Genomic DNA, 23,258 nt, shown 5'->3' on the forward strand with positions numbered 1-23,258 from the left:
ATATGCTTTCAAAAGTTTTATGACATAGTCCTCAGGGCATTATACAGTCAGTGAGACAGGACATTTAAAGTCTAATATTTGCACATTAAGGAAACTTATTATGAATGCAGTATTCTTTACAATATAGTTATCTAAAGAGCAACCTGAAGAGTTTATATTTGGAAAGTACAAATCGGTCAATTCACGTTTGTCACACTCTCATTCTCTCTCTCTCTCTCTGCTCATGTCATCACAAAAAGAAGAAAAAAACAGTAAAGAGAGAGCGGCGTTGGCTCTGTCTTTTGTTGATCTGCTACTTTATAGCCATGTATTGGGCAGCACATTTTAAGAAACATTATTTAAGTAGATCCTGGGTAAACTTCAGTGGGAGGGGGCTTTGAATAATATAATGCCTTGACAAATACAGTAGGAAGGAGTTATACATTGTAAACTCACATTTTACAGGAATGAGTTTTACATCGTGAATACTTTGAAAAATACTTAAGGAAGAGGTTTTACATTGTGCACAGCCTAAAATGGGTTTTATATTGTGAATTTTACGATAAACACAATAGCAAAATGCTTTCACTATGAAGTATATGACATCTGCAGTAGGAAACAGTTTGACATTGTGAACTCTGTAACTTACAATACAAGAATGGGCTTTACATGCTAATTGGCTAATTGGGTATACATAATTTTCAATTTGTATTCAACAGTAAAGTGGCTCCAGTATAATTAAGATAATAAGTTCCTACTGCCTCAATTGAAGTCCAGTTACCCCTGATTGCCTTTGGATGTGCAGAACTAGTTCTCACAATCCCACAACAACTGCAATAGAGGCACATTGCTATTGCCCACAACCGAAGAAGAAGCCATCCCAGCTAATATCCATCTCCAACAGCATCCCCTGCTTTTACACCTCACGCTTTAAGAGCTGCATAGGAAGTCACCACTGAAACAACAGCAATAGTGCATCATGCTGTGTGTGCCAGTTCAAGCCGGTCTGGTACAAAAAAGGATAATGCACCACGGAATACCCACTCCTGCATCAAAGTGTAATGATGCAGCATGTGGAGTAGGCTGGTGGACAATGCACGTGGCAGCAACAAACAAATGGCTGGCCACCGTGATGTGCTCTTTCCTTCAGCATCAGCAGTAATTGCATTATGTATTGTTTAGACCATTGCTGGGCCTCCCCTAGAGCTGACACCTCTCCATGAAGGCAAAGTGGCAACATCAGTTGTTGTGGGTGGTGTATATGCTGAACTTTGATGGTTTATATGATATGTGAGTATCAGGCTTTTCAGTATATACACAGGTACATGCTCTTCACCTCGTGCACAATACAGTGGACGTCCCTGGAGGTGACCAACATCAGGAACACTGTACCTCACATGCACCATCTGCATTCAGAGTCCTTTGTTGCACATGTGTGTTCAGGCAGGTGAGCTGAAATTGCGTCGGGATTGGAGCACTGAGAACATGGTCTTTGGAGGAAAGCAATTGCTCAAAACAGACGAAGAACAGTTCATGTGAGGCTGGAGGCAGATTCCTTGAGAAAAGGGTGAATATCTGTGATCTAGAGGAGGGGGAAAAGACTTTGTACACTGGCATAAGTGGTGCTTGGTGGCATTAGGAACAAGCATTGGCATAGCCAATAGGTCTCGTCTTTGGGACCTCATAAGTGTTTAGTTATCCAGCACAATATCCTTGGTGCAACAACATCAAGTGTTGCATGGCTAAACACTTGTAAGGTCCCAAAGGCGAGATCTATTGGCTATGCCAATGTTTGTTGGTAGTTGCGGGGAGATTATGTAATTTGCCTAGAATCACAGGTTGTTGAGCCGACGCCAAGACTTGAACCTGCTACTGGCATATCTAACATAAAGCTACAAACATCATAACTTCCACTGTAGCAAAGCACCAGGTGTATTACACTATATAACAGCACGTATCACATATAAATATGACAGTCCTCAATCCAAAATCATCTTTTCATCGTGCAAGGGACGATGTGGTCTAACCCGAATCCGAATTAAAGGAACCCTCCGGTGAAAGATGGATAGAAATGGGAGTGTCTTCCCAAATTGGGATTCCAAAGTTTACTACAGACACATTTCACCAGGTAAATCGTAATTGAATATGTCAGCAGAAAATAGCACGAAATGTGGAGGGAAAACTGCTGAAATCAGTGCGGAAACGTGGACCTGAAAAGTGCGTTAATGTTTCATTCCAAGAATTCCACCTCGCTCCAGTGTCATTTTCTAGTGCAGAATTCCCGTAACTGAAGTCAACGAGAATCCAAACGAGTGCCTTAGGTGTTTGGCAATCTCACGCTGACAGGTACGGATTTACTCCAGGTTTCTGCTGCAGAGTAGTATGCATATAGCTGGCCACGCTCCATAAATGAAGCTCTGGCCTTCCACTGAATCCGGTACCCAAGCAAAGAGCTGTGCCATGGTACTCCCGCAAGACACCCAAAACTAAACAGTCCTTTGAAGAGCATTTCCATCATGAATATTTACACCTTGTGGCCTGGGCAGTTTTGGCAGATCAGGTCTGTTTAGTTTCATGCAAACTTTTGGTGAAGCAGCTCACACACTCGAATTCAAGCTTGCTAGTAAAATAGGAGAGGACAAAACCAGGGGGCAACTCTAAGCAGAACACAGAGCAATTTATCAAAAAATGTCAAAATAGCACAAGTATAAACCTCCCTGTTAAGAGCCTTTCAGTGGGTGTGCTATGAAATAGGGTCATAAGCTACCCAGCTGCAGACAGGCTACGTCAGAGCAGACGGACAAGCTCGAGTACTTGTGGTCTTTTACAGTGTCTTCTAGAGCCCTAATGTTGTGACAGGTCACGCAGGAACGTAATTTCAAGAAGCTCCGTTTCTAAACCACTTCCAAATGCGAGAACCTCCAAAATTCAGAAGAAAACAATGAAATTACTGGCTGGGAACCAGTAACTTCATAAAATCTAGTATGGGCGAAGAATGAGTTCAGACAGAATATCCGAAGAGGGAGGGGGAAAGGGAGGGTGAGTGTGAGCAGAGGAGCATTCACAGCGATAGGAGACACAAATGAAACTGACGAAGAGGGAGGGGGAGAAGGGAGGTGGGAGTGCGAGCAGAGGAGCATGATTCACAGCGATAAGAAACACCAGGAGGGAGGGGTAGTGCAAACTGAGGAGCCTGATTAAAGCAATAAAAACACAGATGGCAGCTGTGCACGTGCACGTGCTCGTGAACGCAAGCTGGAGGCCAGCAAAAGCCTCTGGTGGCACCTGACCCTCCCACACACTGATACACAACAGTAGCCCCGTCCTCTCTTTCCCTGTGACCGTCTGGACTCCCTCCACCACGGTCGCTCCCCCAGCTCTTGCTCCACAGAAGCCTTGTGCTCGCTGCCTGCCTTGCCTGCTGCCTGCATTGTCCTGCTGACTGCCGCCCTGCGAGAGCGCATAGACCACTTGACTGCGCTGGGTATCGTTTCTACTCGCACTGCCTGCCTAAGAATTTGCATAACGCCGAGCGCTTGTTATTGTCTGCGCTCGCACTGCATTGATCTGTATGTAGTGGCATATGTTTTTATCAGCGTAGCGTGCATTCATTTGTTCATTAACTCTGTGCCTGTGTCTTGGACTGAAGCTCCGGCTGTGCCCCACTTTCGATTCCTTTCTGGGCGGCCATTTGGTTTTGCTTGTAGTTCCACCCGTGTCTCCTCCTCCCAGACCCCGCCTCCCACCTGACCCTCCCACGCTCCGCCCCCTCCACTCTCCATTTATGTCAGATGTACCAACGCGCAGCGTCCACGCGCTACGGACACGCCGAAGGTGCGCCAAAGGTAAGCCCGTCTACGCCCGTCCGCGCCTGGACCGCGCCCAGCGCCAGACCCCCTGCCCCTCGCGCTGCCCAGCCCCCCCCGCGTTACCTACGATGCCGCCACCCTCCTAGCCCTTAACCCCGGTCGCGCCCCCAACTGCGTCCAAGCCGCTCCTGGACGCACCCATGGACCGTTCTCCTGCTTCTCCTGCAAATTTAGCGGCACCGACAACATCTCCACTACGACCACACCACAGATTCCCGACCCCAACCACCTAGAATGCATCCTTCTCAACACCCGCTCGGTCCACAGGCACGCCATTGACCTTTGGAACCTACTAGATACCATCTCTCCTGACGTCGCCTTCCTAACGGAAACATGGATGAACGCTTCCTCCGCCCCTGACATCGCCATCGCTATCCCTGATGACTATAAGATCACACGCAAGGACCGCACCGACCATACAGGAGGTGGAATCGCTATCGTCCATAAGAAATCCATCCGCATCTCAACCAGCTCCGACGCCAACCTCGCTAACTCCGAACACCTTCACTTCCAGATCCACATCGACCCCAAGACCACACTCAGAGGCACCCTCCTCTACAGACCACCAGGACCACGCGCAAAATTCAGTGAAGACATCACGGACTTCATCACCCCACACGCGCTCCCCTCCAAAGACTACATCCTTCTGGGAGACCTCAACTTCCCTCCCCAGACGGCACAGATGCCGCTAGGAAGTACCGACGGATAGAGCGGTGCTTCACCAGTCCTGAGCCGTAGCCAGGCGAGGTGAGGTATACACTTCTTACTGACCAGCCCATTGCTGATCAAGTGAGAAGATTCGGAACAGACACACCTGGAGGTCCAGGTGACTTTTCTGTTTCGTTCCTTCTTTTTAATTATTTTTCACTTATCTGTCACACTTGGTGTTTTGTTTGCAGTAGCCGTATATTTGTTGTCCTGAAGAAAGCAAGGCTATTGGCCAATATTTGCTGAAACATGTCGACCACGTTACACCACTAGACAGGTCATAGCTTTACCCTGTCTTGGCTATCTTTTAATATTGTTGTTAGGAGCTACACCCTATTAAACTATCTTTTTGCTCCTTTTAACCAATTTTATCCACTCCTCCCTACCCTTCCTGGTTTTCCTTGCACTGCACACTACACTTTTTATCCCTGTCAGTTACTTCACCAACACATATGGTCTTTACCATTACACCAACACTTACTTACCAACAGGAAGGTTCATTCCTTTCTGTTGTGAAACCAAGATCCAGTATAGTGCTGGTCCTCGGAGCCCCAAATGATGAAGGGCGGTTCCGAGTGGTGACTGATGGGAGCCAGAGACCAGACACTGTTCTTGATCTGGCATGTTTTCCATTGTTCCTTTCACAGTTATATGGCTAGTGGGAGCGCTACACCGTCTCTGTCTCTGTTAATCAGCCTGTCTTACTTTTTGACCCTCTGGTACCCTTTTGTGATTAATGTTAGGTGGGCATGTACTCAGAGCTGGTCACTAAATTGCCCGTGGGTCCCCTTTACTGTGTGTGGTTTAGACCTCAACTTCCACCTTGAAAAGATCAACGACCGCAACACCGCCACCCTCTTAGACAACCTCGCCAACCTCGGACTTAAACAACTGGTCACTTCCCCACCCACATCGCAGGTCACACTCTCGACCCCATCTTCACCTCCAGAAACCATGTCTCCTTCAGCCACACTACGGATCTCCTCTGGACTGACCACAGCTGCGTTCACTTCACCTACAACAAGCCGAAACCCATCATCCACCTCCAACCAACTCTACAAAGAAACTGGAACAAAATCACCACAGAGCAGATCTCCACATCACTCCTTCAAACCTCCCCAGCCCTCTCTTCTAACGCCAACGAAGCCGCCTCCAACCTCACCCTTTGGTTATCCAACACCGCCGACACCTTAGCACCACTGAAAAAACGTCAACACAAACTTGGCATCAAGAAGGCCTCATGGTTCAACGACGACCTCAAGAAATCCAAGAAACTGTGCCGCTCCCTTGAAAAGGCCTGGAAAAAAGACCCATCCACCAGCAACAAGGACGCCTTCAAAAGCGCCATCCGTACTCACCACCAACTGATCCGAAAAGCCAAGAAAACAGCATTCAAAGATCGACTTGACAACAACGCCCACAACAGCAAGGAACTTTTCAACATCGTCAAGGAATTTTCCAACCCCTCGGCCAACTCCAACGACATCACCCCCTCTCAAACCCTCTGCGATTCCCTAGCCTCTTTTTTCCACAACAAGATTGCTGACATCCACAACAGCTTTGACAACCAACCCGGAAGCCAACCCACCCTACCATCAGCTGACCACCTTCCATCCCGTTAACACCCTTAACGCCTGGAACCCAATCTCCACTGAGGACACCATCCGCCTGATGAATTCCATCCACTCTGGATCCCCCACAGACCCATGCCCCCACCACATCTTCAACAAAGCAGACTCCGTCATAGCTCCGCACCTCCGAGACGTCATCAACTGCTCCTTCAACTCCGCTACCTTCCCAGAAGATTGGAAACACGCTGAACTCACCGCCCTTCTGAAAAAACCAACAGCAGACCCCACCGAACTCAAAAACTACCGCCCCATCTCGCTTCTTCCATTCCCGGCCAAAGTCATCGAGAAAGCTGTCAACAACCAGCTCGCCGCCTTCCTCGAAGCCAACAAATCACTCGACCCCTCACAATCTGGCTTCCGAGCCAAACACAGCACTGAGACCGCCCTCATCGCAGCAACAGACGACATTCGAACTCTACTGGACAATGGAGACACAGTCGCCCTCATCCTCCTCGACCTCTCTGCAGCCTTCGACACAGTCTGCCACAGCACCCTTTTACAACGCCTCAGAAACATCGGAATCCAAGGAAAGGCACTAGAATGGATCACCTCGTTCCTCACCGGAAGAACCCAGAGAGTCCGCCTCCCACCATTCAAGTCCGAGGCCTCTGAAATCATCTGCGGCGTACCACAAGGATCCTCACTCAGTCCCACCCTCTTCAACGTATACATGAGCCCCCTCGCGGCCATCGCCCGCCAACACAACCTCAACATCATCTCTTACGCGGATGACACTCAACTGATCCTATCTCTCACCAAGGACCCCAGCACCGCTAAAACTAACCTACACGAAGGAATGAAAGAAGTCGCCGAATGGATGAAACAAAGCCGTCTGAAACTGAACTCAGACAAAACAGAAGTCCTCATCTTAGGTAAATCCCCCTCTGCATGGGACGACTCCTGGTGGCCGGAAGCCCTCGGAAATGCACCCATCCCGACAGACCACGCACGGAACCTTGGCGTCATCCTGGATTCTTCACTCTCAATGAACAGACAAGTCAGCGCCGTATCCTCTTCCTGCTTTAACATTCTTCGCATGCTCAGAAAAACATTTCGCTGGATCCCCTCCGAAACAAGGAAAACAGTCACCCACGCTCTAGTCACGAGCCGACTGGACTACGGAAACACCCTCTACGCAGGTACCACCGCTAAACTCCAGAAGAAACTACAACGAATCCAAAACGCCTCAGCCAGGCTCATATTAGACATCCCACGCAACGAACACATCACTGGTCACCTTAAAGACCTCCACTGGCTACCCGTCAATAAGAGGATCACTTTCCGACTGCTTACCCACGCACACCGACATCGGACCAGATTGCCTCAACTCTCGACTATCCTTCTACACCCCCTCCCGCCAACTTCGCTCTTCCAGCCAAGCCTTCGCCACTGTACCTCGCATCAACAAGACCACCATGGGAGGCAGATCCTTCTCATACCTGGCTGCCAAAACATGGAACTCACTCCCCGCTTACCTTCGCCTCACCCAGAATCACCTAGCGTTCAGAAAGCAGCTTAAAACGTGGATATTTGACAAATAATCCACCTCCCCTTCCTAAGCGCCTTGAAACCCTCTGGGTATGTAGTGCGCTATATAAATGTTATGACTTGACTTGACTTGACTTTTAAAAGCCACTTACTAAATGTCTCGAAGAGACATCCCAAGCGCTGTCTCAGGCGAGACCTAAAAAGAGGTGCACTGTCTTAACTCAAAATTAAAATGCCAATATGTTAGTCTAATCTATTTAAGATAAATGCATCAACTGCAGTGACCAGCTGTGAGAAAGAGTGCATAAAGCATCTGAACTGTGTATGACAGTATCAACATCTCTGCGAGACCACATTGACCTGCTCATTGAAAGTCAATTTAAAATCTATCAAATGGCCATACAGCCTAGTCAAGGAAGATCAACTACCTATAGATTCGGATAAGAAATAGGATTCTTAAACCAAATATTGTGTTTAGTTTGAGGATATCAGTATTAATCAAGGCTAATTATACTGTTTGTGTTGTACAAAGGCAGATTGAAACATTTAGGAAAATATACTAAATGTTCTAAATGTACTTACACTTACAACACACACATATGTGTATATATTTATATATATATTAATTAATATATAAATATACATATATATATATATATATAATTATACATATATATATTAATTGCATCTCCAGAAGTGAATTTCAAGTGGGGGCACACATTGGACCAGTGTGGACATCTAGAAAGATCCATCGTAAATAGTGTATGTGTGTGTATATATACCAGTTTCTCCCCAAGCTATTCATGCCTACACATGGGCAAATGGGAGGAACTGGTCCTTGGGGTAACGCATGCTGACACTGTAAAAACAAAGGTCAAAATATGGCTAAGGTTTATAGACGACTTATTTGTAGTCTGGCATGGCACCAAAGGAGACGCAGAAACATTTTTGGATGAATTAAACGATAATCAGCTTAATTTAAAATTCACGGCAGAAATCAGTGAAAAGAGAGTGAGTTTCTTAGATACGGAAGTGTTTGTAACAGAAAACACCTTACAAACTAAAGTACATAGAAAGAAAACGGCAGGGAACTCCCTACTGCACGCCTCCAGTGCACATCCCCACCACTTAGTGAGAAGTATTCCTTACGGCGAAATGCTAAGGATAAAAAGGATCTGCAGTACTCAAAAAGATTTAGAGTCAGCCCAACAGGAGAGTAAAGAAAGATTCCTAGCCAGGGGATACTCTCAGAAAACTATAAATCAGGCCATAGCAAAAACCAACTTAATGGAGAGAGATTTTCTGTTGGCTGGTAAAACCCTTAAAAAGTCTGATCAGAGAACAGGGAGCTCACAACCAAGCCAAGGGGATCTGGAAGTTGATAATTTTCGCATGGTGGTAGGATATAGTAGACAACACAAAACCATACAGAAAATTATCCAAGATACATGGCCCACAGTTTTAAGTGATCCAGTTCTAGGACCCCTGCTACCGCAGAGGGTGTCCATTACCTACAGCAGAAGTCCATCAATGAGGGATGCACTGGTGGTGTCAGACCCGGAAATTATCGGCAAACCCTCCTGGTACCAAAATTTGAAAGGGTTTAAACGATGTTCTAGTTGCAAAGCCTGCACACATGGGGTAAATACAAAAACGTTCCTGAGTCCCTTTAAAACCAAACCCCATGCGATCAATAAAATGTTAAATTGCAAAACTGAGTATACAGTATACGTACTAACTTGTCCATGTGGATTGAACTATGTGGGATCTAGCAAACTACAGGCCCATGTACGTATACTGCAACATCTAAGAGCCATAACCAATATGGACAACACGTATCCAGTGGCTCGGCATTTTAGAACACATCATGCATCCAATAACAAAGGATTAACGTTCTACCTGATAGATGCAATTTCCCCTAATAGGAGGGGTGGGGACCGTGAAAACAAGCTACGTAAACTAGAAACACGGTACATTCTTCTGTTGGATTCGAAACACCCCCATGGATTGAATCTTACGGAGGATATGTACACGTGTTTGGCTTAGAAAACCCATGTTAATAATAACTAAAATGTATGTCACAGAAGAAGACAAAGTCAAAAATTAGATCCCATGCTCCTATAATATTAACAATAAATAATACATTAATTTAGATACAACACCTAGGATTTATCAAAGTGTGTATATTGTAAATATGGTGTACATATATGAATTATTCAGGATGGTGTAAATATTTTAGAAATGTTTGATCAGCATTTTTTAATCAATATTTTATCAATAATGAGCATTAAAATTGAGGGATATTACAAACACAAGATTAAAGAGAGTGACATAGACATTATAATTGTGCAGAAAGTTTAAGCAATACAACATGAAATATGACTAATGAGATCACGAGCATGACATGTATATGTAGTCTGACAAAAATACAAAAAACAAGATGCGACATGGGTATACAAAAGATGTGCAATATGAAATAAAATCTGGGAATGAATATGGAAAATTAGTTGAACTGGTACATAAAAAATGGTAAAGTGAACATATATAAGAAAAGTTGCAAAATAAGAGCAAGATAATGGACAACTTTGTTTTTAAATAAGTGTAAGCACTTATCACTTATCACTAAGCACTTTAACAAAACTTTTTCATTGTCGAGTAGCATGATAAAAAGAATGCATAAGTAACAGAAACAATACGGGCAAGGTGAAAGGTCATGGACCAATGTATTTTACATAAATTTAACATGATCAGGACAAACAGTATAATACAATATTTTATAGTATGATCAATTTTAGACTTTAGCTAAACAAAATGTGTACTAATGTATTTTACATGTATTAATCACAACACATTCACCAATGCAAATCAAAAGTAATGTAAAGAAATGTATTTTACGAGTATTACGCTGTTATTAGGTATTTCTTTCATGTCTATGACTGAAGTAATCACGTGGTCACAGCATCACATAGCACTGTCACTTTAAATAAGCCTTCGCGCTCATATGAGATTGTCGAGTGAACAAGCGGCGTTCGCGCTGCGAAACGCGTCTCAGACATCTGGCCAAAATAAAGATTTGAGGCACTGAAGAGATTGGGTCTGTGTCCTGTTTTTTGAGCCCGCGTGGAGTGAACGAGGAGCCTCATCACAGGATTTGTGATATATATATATATATATATATATATATATATATATATATATATATATATATATATATATATATATATATATATATATATATATATATATATATATATATATATACACACACATACACTATATATATATATATATACACACATACACTATTTACGATGGATCTTTCTAGATGTCCACACTGGTCCAATGTGTGCCCCCACTTGAAATTCACTTCTGGAGATGCAATTAATGTCACATCACTCACACATTAGCAATCTCACCCTACTGACAGCACTCTTAAACCCCTCAAAGACTAGTAGTCACAACCTACTACGAGGAGCACCTTCCCTCACCTTACAAACAAACAGGCACAGACTACTGGTAGAACACTCATACCCCCAAGAGACTAGTAGTCACAATATGGGCTGCTGTACCCACACCTCTCAGAGACTAGCAGTCACAGAGTACTGGAATCACTCTTGCACCTCTCACAAAGTAGCATCAACTCCAATAAGTCTGACTGATAACTGACAGTGCCTCTCCATTGATTGCTGAGTTTGTGTATATTGTACTGTGAATGGATGAGTATGTTAATTCAAGACTGAGTCAATGGGTGGATGAATAGGTGCATGGATGCAAACATGGGTGACTAAGTGCATTCACGTCGGATGAATTCTGCATAGGTGGAAGTATCAAGGCACTTTTAGTTACAATGCAAACCAATTGGGTTTACATGCCCGTATTTTCAATAATCAACTTTGCAAATGGAAATAGCAAGTATACAAATAAATACATGCATGCGGTTATTCAGCATTACAAAATAATCAAAACATACCCAGTTTGGCATTTTCCCTCCATCTGGATCATGGTGATGATATTGTAAAACAATAACTGTGACAACCACGGAGAGACCGACGATGATCATTGTGCTAGCAAAATATTGGGCTGCAATGAAAAATACCTGTGTGAGCGCACATTTACCTCTTGGTGATTGCAGTTCATTTTCAACACACCTAAGCAGGCTGCCCATTTCAGCTGATATTGCAAACAGTTCTATAGTTAAATTTTTACATTCTGTTGTTAAATGCATCTTCTGAGGCTAAGATTCCAAACATTTACCCGCTATTCAGAATACATTAATATTTTGTTGAATAATGATAATGACAATTAACGAATCATTACACAAGATGTAATTCCGATGATGGTGGAAAGTCTGAAAAGAGAGCACTCCCAAAACATATTTGATTATTCGAAAAACGGAAGCATCAGAACTGCCCTAGTTTTTACAATCACTCCTGTTTAACGTTGGAAAAGTGAGACGAGTTACCTGATCCTAACCTGAGGAAACAATTGAGCACCCTTTTTGCTAAAAGTGGAACTTTCCACGCTGAATAGAACTCTTTTTTAAAGAGAAACACTCATTTACACAACTAAGATAAAAAAAATAACACTAGTGATGGAAACATTTCTGGATAAATTAAGAACCTGATTGGGGAGGGGGAGGTGAGCGCACTAGTGCTGCGGCCGATTAGGGCTAGGCACCATTAAATGCACGCCACGTCCCGTTAGCGCAGTGGGCTCGCCGGAGGCGCGCCAGAGGCAAGCCTGTATGCGCCCGTCCGCGCCCTCACGGGCCGAGGGCCAGTAACTCTGCCCGATTTGGCAGCTCACCCCATTAGTTATACGCGTAAGGCCCTTTTACAGTTAAGACCTACTAAACATCCAACATTTCACGCCCTGCACATACTAGATAATACTTACACGCCTTGTAACCTTTGCAGTTCATCCCAACAAACAAAAATGCAGGGGACTCCAATTAAGATCCACCTTCGTATGGCCTTACTGAACTGTAGGTCTTTACCCAAACATTCGGTAGAGATCAACTTCTTGATCCAGGACAGTAATCTAGATATATTGTTCCTGACAGAGACATGGCTCACCTCTAATTCAGAGGCAGATATAGTTAAGGCGCTCCCCACAGGGTATCTTATTCAATCTCAAAATAGGCCCATTGGTAGAGGGGGTGGATTAGCCATACTCTACAGAAAACACCTTACCTGCAAGATGACGGATATTGGCATTTCTAATAGCGAAAGCGCGCACTTCGCAATACAAATATCTCCCACCACTTCCATAACAGGCCTGTTGGTATATCACCCACTGGGCTGCTCAAAGCAATTTGTCAGCTCGCTACTGGAAACTGTGACGGTATCGGCCTCGGCTGCCTCTAATTGTCTGGTGCTGGGAGATTTGAACTTACATTTCAATGATCCTCAGGACAAAATAGAGTGCATTCTTTGAAGAGAGAATTAGGACATCTTCCAACTCATCGAGAGAAACTTTCCAGATCATTAAGGAATTATTAAAGATCCCTGACCCCCCTTTGGCCCCAGACATTTCGGGAGTGAAATGTAATCAGCTTGCGGTGTTCTTTGATTCTAAAATTCAGAACATTTTAAAAACTTTGCCGCAATTAGGGGATACTCCAGACCTGAGTAATAACTGTCATGCACATGGTCCACAGATGAATACCTTTGCTCCAGTTGCAGTGGAAGATGTGGAAAAAAGCCTACTAGCTATGAAAAGCAGATCGCCGAGTGATCCCGCAACTATGTACATTCCTAAACAGGTTTCTGCTACCATATCACCTCCTTCAACTGGTCTAATTAATGCCTCTCTATGTCAAGGTACTTTTCCCCCCAGCTGGAAAGGCGCGATTGTAAAAGCTCTACTAAAAAAACATCAGATGGATCCCACAGAACTGGCCAATTTCAGACCCATATCACTGTTACCAGGACTTAGTAAGATTGCGGAGAAGATGGTGAATCAGCAATTATCCTCTTTTCTGGAATCTAACGAGCTACTTTGGAGCTCTTAGACGGGCTTCCGACCTGGTCAGGGAACAGAAACGGCCCTGATTGCAGTTGTGGAAGAGGCGAGGTGCATTCTGTACTCAGAAGGATCAGTGGCGGTGATCCTCCTGGATCTGAGTGCAGCCTTCGATACGGTTAACCACCGTATTTTAATTCAGCGCCTATCTAACATCGGAGTCTCAGGCATGGCATTGGCATGGTTAACTTCCTTCCTTGACAATCGGACTTACCAAGTCTGGGAAGGAAATACACGATCTAGTCTGATCCCCCTCCATTGTGGTGTACCGCAGGGCTCCTCACTGAGCCCTACCTTATTCAACATGTACATGTCCCCACTGGAGGAGATGGTTGCTCCATTTGGGATAAAAATAGTGAGCTACGCTGACAACACTCAGCTTGTTGTCTCACTTACCCAACGGGACCAAAGCTCTGGAACCCTTCATTCATGCCTTGCCGATATACATACGTGGATGAGTAAGTCCGTACTCAAACTTAATGGTTCAAAAACTGAGCTAATGCTCTTGGGGCATAAGATGACATCATTGCCTGAGGCCATTTGGCCGGCCTGTATGGGTGATCCCCCGCTTCCTAAAAGTGAAATCAAAAGTTTGGGCGTGTGGATTGATCAGGACCTTTCATTTAAAGTTCAAGTTAAGAAAACTGCCGGCATCTGTTTTGGCTTGCTTCAATCAGCTCATAAGGTTCTTCCCCTTCTCCCCTCCCCCTCAAAGAAACTTCTGATTCAGGGACTGATCCTTTCAAGGCTGGATTTCAGCAACGCCTTATATTTAGGTGCTCCTGAAGCGGCTATCAATCAGCTACAATACATACAGAATTCAGCAGCCAGGCTGTTAACAGGCACTCGAGCAAGGTCATCAGCAAAACCTGCCCTTAGAATGTTACACTGGCTAACTGTCTGCAAAAGGATAAAGTTTAAATCCCTTTGTATTACTCACAAATTATTACAAGGCAAGGGTCCCCCCTATTTTAAAGGACTTAGTGCTCCCCAACAAAGGTAATAGGCCTCTTCGCTCAGACCATGAGTCTCGAGCCAAAGTCCACAGAGCAAAAAGGACGCGAACAGGTGGATGGCGGTTTTCCATCAATGCAGCAACCTTGTGGAATTCTTTACCGCTCAAGTTCCGAGCTGAACCTAACCTTCTTTGTTTTTGAAAGCTCCGAAAAACTTTTCCGTTCTCGCAGGGCCTTTAATGTTATGTTATGTTATGTTATGTTATGTTAGGATTATTTATTCAGTGCACAGCTGCTCCAGCGAAGGAGCATTCTGGCGCCTAACAAGGTATCCTACACAACACAACAACCAGACAATAGACAAAAATCAAACAGTCTCAGGAAAATAACAAAGTCTTGATGGCCCTGCGAAATAAGAAAAGATTACCTGACGCCCGTATCTCTAAAGGTAGAGAGTTCCACAAAGCCGCGGCCCGAACTCGGAAGGAGCGGCCTCCCACTCGGCTAAGCTTAAACCGAGGGACTATTGCCAAGTCCTGGCCTGAAGATCTCAAGGGGCGTGCACGGACATAGGGTATCAAAAGATTAGAGAGAATCGGGGCAGCAAGGCCCTTGAGAATTTTGTAGGAGAGGCAAAGCACTTTAAATTGGATCCTCTGCTTGACTGGGAGCCAGTGGAGGAACGTAGGGTATTAGCAACAGGACAGAACCTGGGCAAGCCAACCACAGCTCTGGCTGCTGCGTTCTGGATACATTGCAAACGTGTCATTTCCGCTTGGTTCACCCCCACTAAAAGAGAGTTGGCATAGTCAAGCCGAGAGATCACCGTTGCCTGTAACACCAGCTGCCTAGTAGAGGCATCAAAAAATTTCAGTGCAGGTCTTAGTCCTCGCAGAATGCCAAAACAACTGGCGGCCACTCTCTTGGTATGGGAAACAAAACTGAGGGCAGGATCAAACCAAACACCAAGATTTTTTGTCTCCGTTACCGGAGTCGGAGTAGGCCCCAATTCCGGAGGCCACCATTTGTCACCCCAGAGCTCCTGTTTCTTGCCGATGATCATAATCTCAGTTTTTTTTGCGTTCAGCTGGAGATAGTCGGAATTCATCCAGCTGGCGAGCGCTCTCAGCCAATTCTGGAACCTAGGGGCGTCCAAATCAGAGTCCCCGCTGAGCGTGACCGCCAGCTGAGTGTCGTCAGCGTATGAGACCATAGTCATGCCCCACCTCTTGACGACATCAGCCAGCGGCCTCACGTACAGATTAAATAGCGTGGGGCTCAGCGAGGATCCCTGGGGGACTCCGTGGTCCAGTGGGTGGACTTTGGACTGATAGGGTGGAATAGCTTCGCAAAAAGAACGGTCGGCAAGAAAAGAACTGAACCACTGGAGGGCGGTCCCAGAAATGCCAGCTTCTTCCAGGCGCTGGAAAAGGATTTTATGAGAAACGGTGTCAAAGGCGGCGCTAAGATCTAATAAAACAAGCACCGCCGTTTGACCCAAATCTAGCCCCAGGCGCAGATGTTGCGCCATGTAGAGAAGGGCTGTCTCTGTGCTGTGATCAGCGCGGAAGCCATTCTGCGTGGGATCTGGGATATTTGCACACAAAAGGTGATCGGAAAGGACTCTATTCACATGTGCCTCCGCTACTTTCGTCGGCCATGGAAGAAGTGATATCGGCCGGTGGTTCTCAGGTTTAAGAGAATCTAAACCCGGTTTTTTCAAGATCGGCGTAACCACCGCCTGCTTCCAACTAGCAGGAACCGTGCCGGTGGAGAGCGAAAGGTTAATCAAAGTACACACCGGTAAAAAGTCTAGGGACAACGGGTCCCTGAAAAGGGCCGATCTCAGAGGATCTGCCGGAGAACCGGACTTAATGTGGTGGGCCAATTGATTAAAGCTCTCAGGCGATAAGCAGGGGAAAGTATGCAGGACCGAGTTTTCCTCGGGCCTAAGAGACGGTCCAACATCCTGAGAAGAGCTAGAAAATGACCGACGAATGGCTAGGACCTTCTCCACAAAGAAGTTCGCCAAAGCCTCGCAATGTGAGGTCGAGCCAACAACATTAATAGAGGCCTTCTTTGCCATTAGATCTTTAAGGGCCTTAAAGATAGTTTTGGAGGGGTTAGAGCTGTTGCGAAACTCAAGAGAATAAAAAGCCGCACGCGCTCTGCAGACCGCGCGATGGTACGTTTTGATAGTGGCAAGATACGATACTTTTTTACTAGTGTCATACGCTTTCCTCCACTCACGTTCAGCGCCTCTGCACTCCCTCTTCAGTGTACGTAAAGAGTCATCGTACCAGGGACTTGGGTCCCTTACGCTGCACTTGCTCAGGGTAACCGGTATTATAGAATCCAAAGCACGAGTAATCCACTCGCAAAGAAGGTTGTAGCCCATATCCACGTTATCAAATGGGCCAAGTGGGTCCTCCGACAGAATGCGATATAGGTCCTCTAATCTGAGTTTGTTCCAGTGTCATCTCGGGATGACTCTGGCTATGGCTTTAGGGGGAGGCTCATGCAATGGGCACTGGATCCTGACCAAAAAATGGTCAGTCCGGGCAAGAGGGGTCGGGGTAAGAACCCTAGCCTCTGTAAGAGTAGTGAAAAAAGGGTCCAAAGTATGCCCTCCAACATGGGTAGGATTAGTGACTCGTTGGGCCAATTGGAAGGCTTCGAGATCCGCCAGTATACTACTGACAGCAAGGATGGTCAGACTCTCAAAGTGGAAATTCAAATCCCCTAAAATGGAGAAATTAGCACATCCCACTGCCAGCATACCTATAGTATCTGGGAGAGCCTCCCTGAACGTTACGTCACTACCCGGAGGACGGTAAATTAACATGCCGTAGAAGGAGAACTGGGGGCTGATAGAAATCTGGAAAGATGCAGTTTCACAGCCCGCTATTTTTAAATCCCTCCAGTCGCAAGGATAGCAAGATTTGACGGCAAGCGCTATACCCCCGCCTCTGGTAGAGCGATTGAGCGTGTACACCTAATATTCTGGCGGAAAGGCCAGGTTGAGGATAGCAGTGTCAACATCCTGCAACCAAGTCTCGGTAATACAGAAAATGTCCGGAGACTCATCTGTAATCAGGTCATAGATAGCCTGGTAGTGACTCACCAGCGACCTGACATTAAGGTTCCAAATAGTAAGATTACGAGGGGGGTGTTTGCTCCTAGGTGCAGGCAATTTGCTCATAGAGCGTGAAGGAACAGGCGTGCAAAGCGCCCAACTACCACAAGCACACTGGTAGGGGCCACACAAAGGGCTCACAGGAGGCACATCACAATTGGCGACCTACTGTCTAATAGATAGTAATTCATCTCTAGAATAGCATATCCCTACACTCACCGCAATACGGGCAGAGCGTACCTCGGACATGACCGGCCCAGCCGGCCCGTGACGCGGACGGGCGCAGACAGGCAGGACTCTGGCACGACTCAGGCTAAGCGAAGGCGCTCCCGCTGCTCGTTACCGCTGCGCTTGGCAGCGAGCATTAAATAGGCGTCCCTCCCAAGGTCCTGCGCACTAGAGCACTCGAGAATGCTGGCTTCCGGCCAAACAAGACCATTCCAAGATGGCCGCTCCAAAAATGACCCCATCTCGGGAACCGGACCCGCTCTAAAGCGGTGCAGAACCAATTATGGTGCAAGTATAGGGGCAAAGGATCCCAGGAGACAAATCAAGTAAGTAGCCAGAAATTAGAACAGATAAAAAAACGAGTGAGTTACAAAGCAGCGTTTCCCAAAGAAGCGCGACACGTTAAAACATCAATTCGATACCTTGTCAAGGCACCTATGACACAGCTCGCCTTAAGTAGGCGTCCCCCCCAAGGTCCTGCGCACTAGAGCGCTCGAGAATGCTGGCTTCCGGCCTAACAAGACCATTCCAAGATGGCCACTCCGAAAATGACCCCACCTCGGGAACCGGACCCGCTCTAAAGCGGTGCAGAACCGATTATGGTGCAAGTATAGGGGCAAAGGATCCCAGGAGACAAATCAAGTAAGTAGCCAGAAATTAGAACAGATAAAAAAACGAGTGAGTTAAAAAGCAGCGTTTCCCAAAGAAGCGCGACACGCTAAAACATCAATTCGATACCTTGTCCACTCTCTGTCTTCAGTAGTCTGGGTTCTGTAGCGCTGGGACGCTACCGGGTAACCACGCGCTTTATAAATCCGCATCCAATCCAATCCAATCCGATTCATAGCGGTTTCTGGTTCTTTCCTGTATAGGGATTTTAGGCCAGCATAGCAGTTTACGACAGTGATGCCCACCTTGCAGGCCTCCTAATTAACAACCGAGCTGCGGTAGGTGTAGGATTACATTGCTCTGCTGCTCTACCCTCCATGAATAACAAAAAACTGCCGACCCCTAGAACGCACTGTGTAAAAAAAAAATCAAAACAGACAGCCTCTGAGATAAATAACATCAGCTGGTGTAGGGCAGACCGGGCCCCCTTCCTCCACTGCATTCATTGGCTGCACCAATAGTACCAGCACCCTGTGTCAGTGTGTTCCTCATCAACTATTTGGGTGAAGGAGAGAGGCAAGGGCACGTTGATATGTGCACGTGTTGGACCAAGCCCTTTCCTCAGTGAACCCGTTTATGTGTGCTTTCAAGATTACGTGCGCTTTATCCTGCCAACAAGTGGTAACGTGTTTGTGCTGTCCCTTCTTAAATATGGTAAAGTTGTGTAACACCTGGTTAGTACATTGATTTATTTACAACTTTCTAGTAAATAGTAATACAAGTGTCCAGGGCTTGTACATTAAATGATACTAGTGGGAGGCCAAGGAAAACACAAGGAGTTGATGGACGGATAGCTGAATCTTCTTAGACACTCACCACCAGTCACAGATCTGGGTTGAATCCATCATCATTCTTTAGCTCACTTTGCCACCCCAGTTCAGACCTAGCCATGTGCAAATGAGTCTTGATCCTGTACCTCATGGGAACAGTCCAGACCAAACAGCCAAGCCATGTCTTCCCTGGACCGGAAACAAGCATCCAAGGACCGGTTTCGGGGTAACACCCCTCATCAGCCAGGCTAGCTCGAATCCAGTGGCAACGTGAACAAGGAGATAATGGACGGGGTGCTGAAACTTCTCAGACCCTCACCCCCAGTCACAGATCTAGTGGGCTGCAGCACCTAATGTGCCACACATTAAAGTAGCCTTGTAAAATATGTCGCATACCGACAAAATGCACACTGTAGTTGTGTTTTAAATTGCTATTCCAACATGGCTGTTAAACCTGTCAGCACTAGGTGGTCTTTCCCCAAACCTCTCTATTTTTGCTAACAAGTGCTAAAGTTCTTGTGCTCTCTGCCCTAAATCCCTAAAAACTCGCTTATACCCAATTGGCACAGTTAATTTACTTGTACTTCCCTAGTAAAGTGGTAAACTGTTTACCCAGGTACTGTAAGTTAAATGCTACCAGTGGGCCTGCAGCACTCATTGTGCCATCACTAAGTGGCCCTGTAAAATTTCTTATGCCTGCAATCTCTGCTCGTGTGTGCAGTTTTAAACTGTCATTTTGACCTTTTGCCAGACCCATACCTTCCATTTTAACACATATAAGTCACCCAAAGGGTAAGCCCTGAACAGTCCAGAGAGCAGGTAGTGGTGTATATAAAAAAGTTGGACATGTACTTTCAAGTTTTACATGTTCTGTTAGTATAAAACTCTGAAATTCGTTTTTCACCACTGCAAGGACTACCGGTCCCATAGGATAACTTTAGGTTAACCTTTACCTTTAATATGTGATGACTTTCAATTGAGAGCAGGAATGTGAAAATGTTACTTTTAGAAAGGTGACAGCTTCGTGTCCCAACCATTTAGTGCCTGCAGCCTGTATCCTGGGTCACATAAATAGGTGCTTTCAGGCAATAAGACAAAGGGAGGCTAGGTGTTGTCAGGAGAGGCCACTCTGACTTAACAAGGGGAAGGAGCTGTCCCCTACCACGTTTGTACATCACGAATGATCTACCTGAACACACACACAAAGGGGTTTTCACTAGTATTTTGTGTCCTCAGACAAGCTGGGCCAGGACATGGAGGAAGGGGATGACTGATACCTTCAGTGCGTGGAAACATTCAGAACCTTCTCGCACTTCATAGTGGGAACCAGGTATAAATAATCGACCCTCTCCCCCAACTCTTCAATACTCATGTAGATCTGTGAAAAACACTGCTTTGCTGCATTGCTTCAAGAAGCACTGCTACTCTGCTACCTTGCTACCTTGTTGTGCAACAGAGTCACTCTAGGATCCAGTTGGCTGACCTCCTGATCAGAGCCTTGGGTACAGACCAGTCTCCAACAACCCTGAACCCAGCACCTGGCTCTGCCAGATGTGAGTCCTGTCCCTCCAAGTTGTGCCACCCCAATCATGGACTTGAAAGTGGGCATGAAAGTCCTCTCCCAGCCCAGCTGTGGTACCAGCAGAGCCAACGCAGTGCAAAGCAACACCTCACGAATCACCGAATTGGAACCACTGCTTGATGTATCCCTGACACAGGAAATCACAGGGCAGACTGCGGCCTCCTCAGAACCGCTGCAGTGTGATGCATCCTCAAGGCAGGCCTTCATATTGCAAGCCCCTCGACGATGTTGCAGGACTCTGCATCGTAAGTCTCCAAACTTCTTTGGAACCAGCCTGTGCACAGCATATTTTTGATGAAACTTAAAGATTTGGACATCATGCATCATATGTTTTTACTATCTCAAGTTTCCTGTGTGTAAACGCTGTGATTATTTTATTTTCACTATGTGAATGTTTTTGTGATTCACTGCATATTTTTTATCGGTGGCTGAATATCAAAAAAACAAAAGGAATGATTCGTATCATGTAAAGAAAGTGTTTAATATGTGACAATGAAGAATATAGCATGTCACAACACATGCTAATACATTGCGTACTATTACAACGCAGTCATTACAATGACTCCGTCGTTAGTACGCAATACCTTTACATCGCAAGTCATTACAACGACTTGCTGTAGGGGGGCACTGGACTTATCAATAGTACTATTTACTATTCGTACTCCAGTTTGTACAACAGCAGGGAAAGTGTTGGATTTTATATCTTATAACTTTGCACCCCCTACAGTAAGTTATTGTAATGACTTGCGATGTAAAGGTATTGCGAAGTAGCAACGTGGTCGTTGTAACGACCGCGTTGTAATAGCATCACGTAATTTTAACAGCTTTGTAAACGCTGTTTCCCGACAATGAACATATGTAAATCAAAATCTGCTTTTTTGTCATGTAAGCATTTTTCTTTTTGTTGGATTCACTTTTCAGAAGTAAATTATTATCTTTCCTCAAAGGGAACACGTCATGACTCTTTGGTATTGATGTTGAGTGGTCAACATGTTTCAAAATTCTGGGTGAATAATTGTATCTTTGTAGATAATAACTCTATACCCGAGTTCTGAGGGACACAGGGCAACCCCATTATGTTTAATGGCATAAATATTGTACAAATCTGGATATATTGTTGAAGGGATTCTGCTCAGGAACAGAACTATACTTGGTATCATAGAACTGAAGGGACTGAGTCTCCATACCACTTCAGTATCTCTAAGCCATAGTCCGACTAGCTAAAGTGCTTTACTTATCCTCCTAACCTTACACATAATGAGCATTTGCTCATACTGGTAAAGGAAGAATCCGACCTACACCTTACTACTATCATTTTAACAATAAAAGGAGGCATGGAACAGTCTACTTGTTCATACTTGATAGGACGGCTTGGTGGAATGATGATGTACTTAGAAATTAGCAGATGTGATTCCTAGATTGTATGAGACAAAGGGTCAGTCTGTATGTAGTTTTGTGAGGTAAATTCACAAAATTCTGGAAAGGCCATACAATGAAAGAAGCTTGAAAACATTCTGAACCTCATTAGAATATGGTACTCCAAGAATTCTAAATTTACTTGGGCATAGTCCAAAATACCATTGCCCCAGCATTAAGATATACTACAAATTACATTAGAACAATAACAGATGTAAATTTGCATATCATTTACAGTTGGTTTTCTGCTACATGTATGTTAACGCCAGGCTAAAATTCTTGTCAGATAGCATTGTACAAATTATGTTAGTCTTGTTCAGGTCAACAGAGGAATTCTCTTGTTCATTGTGGCCTTTTGTGCATGTAAATGCCATTTTAGCTTACACTGGGAAGAACTTTGAGAGTTTGCTTTACATTTTGTCAGAATAGAAGTCAATGCATCAGAAAGATGGCAAGTGCAACTACTCAATAGAGGCTCATTTTTGAGGGAGAGGAAGTTTGGTTAGTAAAGTAACAAGTGAAGGTAAGGTAGCTGGTTATAAAAGAAGCAGTTGAAAGCTGAGAAGATAGTAGGTTGTGAAAGGAGGCGGGCAAGTGAATACGGTGTTCACAACGGACAGAGTAGAGGTTCAGTTGAAAGAGAATTTGTGGGACGTGAGTGGTAGGGAAATGAGGTACCTTAGGAAAAGATGACAGGAATCATGGCACAAAATGAGTCACTGAAAAAGGCAGAGAGCTAGAGAAAAGTTGTGATAGAAAGAGGTATTCATTCGTACCTCACATATGCCTTTATGTCTATTCA

General features: G+C 45.2%; 1 protein-coding gene across 1 annotated transcript in view; it reads right to left on the reverse strand.

The window, feature by feature from the left end:
- The window catches only part of CHRNA7 (cholinergic receptor nicotinic alpha 7 subunit), a 583,962-nt gene that overhangs the window by 8,212 nt on the left and 552,492 nt on the right, over positions 1–23,258 (reverse strand). Inside the window, exon 9 of the mRNA XM_086959023.1 lies at positions 11,646–11,755. Within this exon, the coding sequence (XP_086815149.1) occupies positions 11,646–11,755 (110 nt within the window). The remainder of the gene's footprint in view (positions 1–11,645; positions 11,756–23,258) is intronic.

The sequence above is a fragment of the Lissotriton vulgaris genome, chromosome 2_1 (genome assembly GCF_964263255.1).
Source record: "Lissotriton vulgaris chromosome 2_1, aLisVul1.2, whole genome shotgun sequence".
NCBI lineage: Eukaryota > Metazoa > Chordata > Amphibia > Caudata > Salamandridae > Lissotriton > Lissotriton vulgaris.